We start from the raw sequence: 3,547 nt of genomic DNA on the forward strand, positions 1-3,547 counted from the left end.
ATCAACTAACCAAGCACCAAATCCACAAATAGTTGGACAAAATTGACGCATGCTAGGGAATCCAAGTAATCAAACATCAAATCATGGCTAATCTATCCACAATACTCATCATTATATACCAAGAATCAAAACAATTTTCATGTATGGGGCACAGGGAAGCATGATTTATCATTCATTGGATTGTATTTTTGTAATTTTTTTTTATTTTTAGAAAGAAAAATAAAATCTAAACTATAAAGCAATAATATAAAATAAAAAAAAAAAACTAAACTAAACTAAGCACACCAAAGAAAATATAAAGAAAAAGGAAAGGAAGAAAACCTATATATACAAGAAATTCCCCCCAAGCCAAACCAGACAATATCCTCATTGGCTCAAAGGGAAGAAAGTAACCCAGGCGACTACCCGTCATCATCAAACTCGTATCCACCACCATCCCAAGCATTGCAATACATCACCTTGGTACAATTCTGGACAAGAAAGAAACAAAATGTTAGTAGGAAAAGAGGTAAAAATGAGTCAGGCTCACTATTTTGATCATAACTTTTTTTATACAAATGATAATGCAGTGATTCCAATTGCATTGGAAAGTATACTTGAAGAGCTTTCCAACTATAGGTCACACGCAAAATTTCGTTAAGAAACGCAAAATTTCGTTTAGACGCAAAAGTTATGGCGTCTTGAAGTTGGCCCGTTTTGCTGTATCGCTCACGCACCCGGTCGGGCGAGTTTAACTCTTTTTTCGACCTTTGTTCTTGTGCCCGGTCGGGCGGATGTTCGCCCGGTCGGGTAAATTTTTGAATAAAAATCCTCTTTTCTCTCGCGCCCGGTCGGGTGAAATTGCTAGTATAAGGACTTCCTCCCGCGCCCGGTCGGGCGCGCTACAACACTTGGAGTCCGATTTTCTTCAAGTTGCTCCTTTTTCTCCACTTGTTCATCTTAAAACCCAAGCCCTACAAAATTTAGAGCCCTTTCTATAGCATCCACTTCATCCTTCCATGTAGTGGTTTTTCCTGTGGAAGATGTGACACAAAATACCGCTTCCGAGGGATCTCTAACGAGAGCTTGGGGCTTATTAGAAAAATTATTTACATCAACCACATCAATACTATAGCACTTTTCTTCCAACATCAACCACATCAATACTATAGCACTTTTCTTCCAACATGGGGCTTTTAGGGGCATCATGTAGATTAAAAATAATATTTTCATCCCCTACACATAATATAAGTTTACCACTCTTCCCATCTATAATTACCCCTACAATATGAAGGAATGGTCTACCCAAAATAATCTGAATTTGCAAATCTTCCTCCATATCAAGGACAACAAAATCAACAGTATATAAAATTTACCTACTCTAACAGGAACATCTTCTAAAACACCTATAGGATATTTAAGAGAACGATCAGCCATTTGTAGAGTAATATTGGTAGCTTTTAAATTACTCATATTCAATTTAGTCACAAATAATGGCATAACACTTACACTAGCACCCAAATCACATAAAGCTTTATCAATCATCAGATTGCCAATGTGACAAGGAATAGAAAAAATACCCGGATCTTTTAGTTTAGGTGGAGATTTATTCTGTAATATAGCACTACATTCTTCAGTAAAAGCAATTGTCTCTACCTCACTAATAGATCTCTTTATGGTCAAGATTTCTTTCATAAATTTAGAATATGCAGGAACTTGAGTAATTGATTCTGTGAAAGGAATCGTTACCTGCAAATTCTTGACAACCTCCAGAAACTTACCGAACTGCTTATCTAGCTTACTCTTAAGATGTCTATTAGGAAATAGTAGTTTGATAACTGGTTTCTGTACATCTCCACTCTTGTCTTGATTTTTATCCTTCTTTGGAGTTATATCCTGCAATGTATCTTCAAAAAGGTTAGTTTTACCCTAGAGCCCTACAGGGCTAGTAACAACAATATTTGGTATAACAGAATCAGGATTAGGAATATTTGTAATGATAGGTTCATTATCTTTGGGCATAGAAGGCCCATCGAATTTTGAACAACTTCTCAGGGTAATTGCATTCACGTGATCTATAGGTTGTACTGGCTGCGATGGTAGGGCTCCCTGCTGGCGAGTTTGTAGAGCAGAGGAAAGTTGCGCAATTTGATTGTCCATGATTTTATTATGAGTTAGAATCGAATCAATTTGCGCATCCCTACTCTGCATCTGTTTCTGCATATCAATTAACATCGTTCTGATTTCTGATAAGCCAGAATCAGAAGGAGGAGCAATAGTCTGTTGTGGTATTTGATGTGGAGGTTGATAGTACCTCTGCTGTGGTTGTTGTGCCTGTGGTGGGGGGTTAGGCGCATTCATACTATTGTACGACATATTTTGGTTATTTCTGAACCCTGCATTGTAGATGTTAGAGTATGGACTAGTTTGTTTATAGGCTTGAAAAACATTAATCTTCTCAAGCGAACTAGTGCATTCTTGAGCCCAATGACCTACAAGACCACAATTTTCACAATATATTGCAGACTTAGTACCAATAGCAGAAACATTAGCAACGGAAGATGAATTAGAATTATTAATATTGTCTAGTTTCTGGCTAATAGCAGCCAATTGTGCTTGCAAAAAGGATAGAATCGACTTGGTGTTTTCCTTTATTTTCAAATCCTCTGGGATTCCCATATTGGGAATTATGAATAGCCATCTCTTCAACAACATTGCTCGCTATATTAACATCCAAATTCATAAATCTTCCGTTAGCTGCAGAGTCCAAAATTATTCTTGAATTATATCCAACCCCGTTTTAGAAGGCTTGGATTATCTGCCATTGTGCTAGCCCACGATAAGGGCACTCTCTCTGCAAATCCTTAAATCGTTCCCAAGCTTCATATAAAGATTCATCTACTTCTTGGGAAAAATTTAGGATCTTACTCCTTAACAAAGTTGTTCTCTCTGCAGGGTAATATTTGTTATAGAAATTCAAAACAAGAGTTTCCCAGTCAGTAATACCAAGTGCAGTTCTATTCAGTCCATTGTACCATAATTTATCTTTACCACATAAATAAAAGGGAAAAAGAATCTCCCTGATTTGGTCCTGCGTGACCCCAGCTCGTCTAATGGTGTTGTAATATTGGCAAAAGTCCAAGATGTGAAGATTTGGATCTTCACCCTTAGCTCCGCTAAATTGCTTCCTTTCGATCATAGTGATAAACTGGGGTTTAATCTCGAATTGTACTCCCTCGAGAGTTGGTGCAAGGGCAAGGTGTGGAAAATCTTCCGGGGACGGCTGCGAATAATTGCTGAGCTTACGAGGTGGTTGAGCCGTCATCTCTGATTCTAGTTCTAAAGAAACTTCTGTATCACTAGAATCAGATGGGGGTTCCAAAGGTGTAATACCCTCGGAAGTAGCTCGTACCTGTCTAAAAAGATTCTTCTGCTTATGAAAAGAATGTTCGAATTCAGGATCGAATGGGATGTAACCTGATCTAGAACTCTTGAGCATAAACAAAGAACTAAACAAACAAGTATGAGAAACTGTCCCAAAGAACTTGCGTTCTCTGAGACTAAAGAA

General features: G+C 37.8%; 1 protein-coding gene across 1 annotated transcript; it reads right to left on the reverse strand.

The window, feature by feature from the left end:
* Positions 1-1,108: 1,108 nt before the first annotated feature.
* On the reverse strand, positions 1,109-3,304 carry LOC110718001. The gene is made up of 4 exons (XM_021896802.1): positions 2,986-3,304; positions 1,921-2,471; positions 1,356-1,875; positions 1,109-1,260 (listed from the first exon to the last, which is right to left on the reverse strand). Exons 1-4 carry the CDS (start codon positions 3,302-3,304, stop codon positions 1,109-1,111), a joined length of 1,542 nt encoding a protein of 513 aa, XP_021752494.1.
* Positions 3,305-3,547: the final 243 nt, after the last annotated feature.

This window comes from Chenopodium quinoa, unplaced genomic scaffold (assembly GCF_001683475.1).
Source record: "Chenopodium quinoa cultivar QQ74 unplaced genomic scaffold, ASM168347v1, whole genome shotgun sequence".
Taxonomy (NCBI): Eukaryota; Viridiplantae; Streptophyta; class Magnoliopsida; order Caryophyllales; family Amaranthaceae; genus Chenopodium; species Chenopodium quinoa.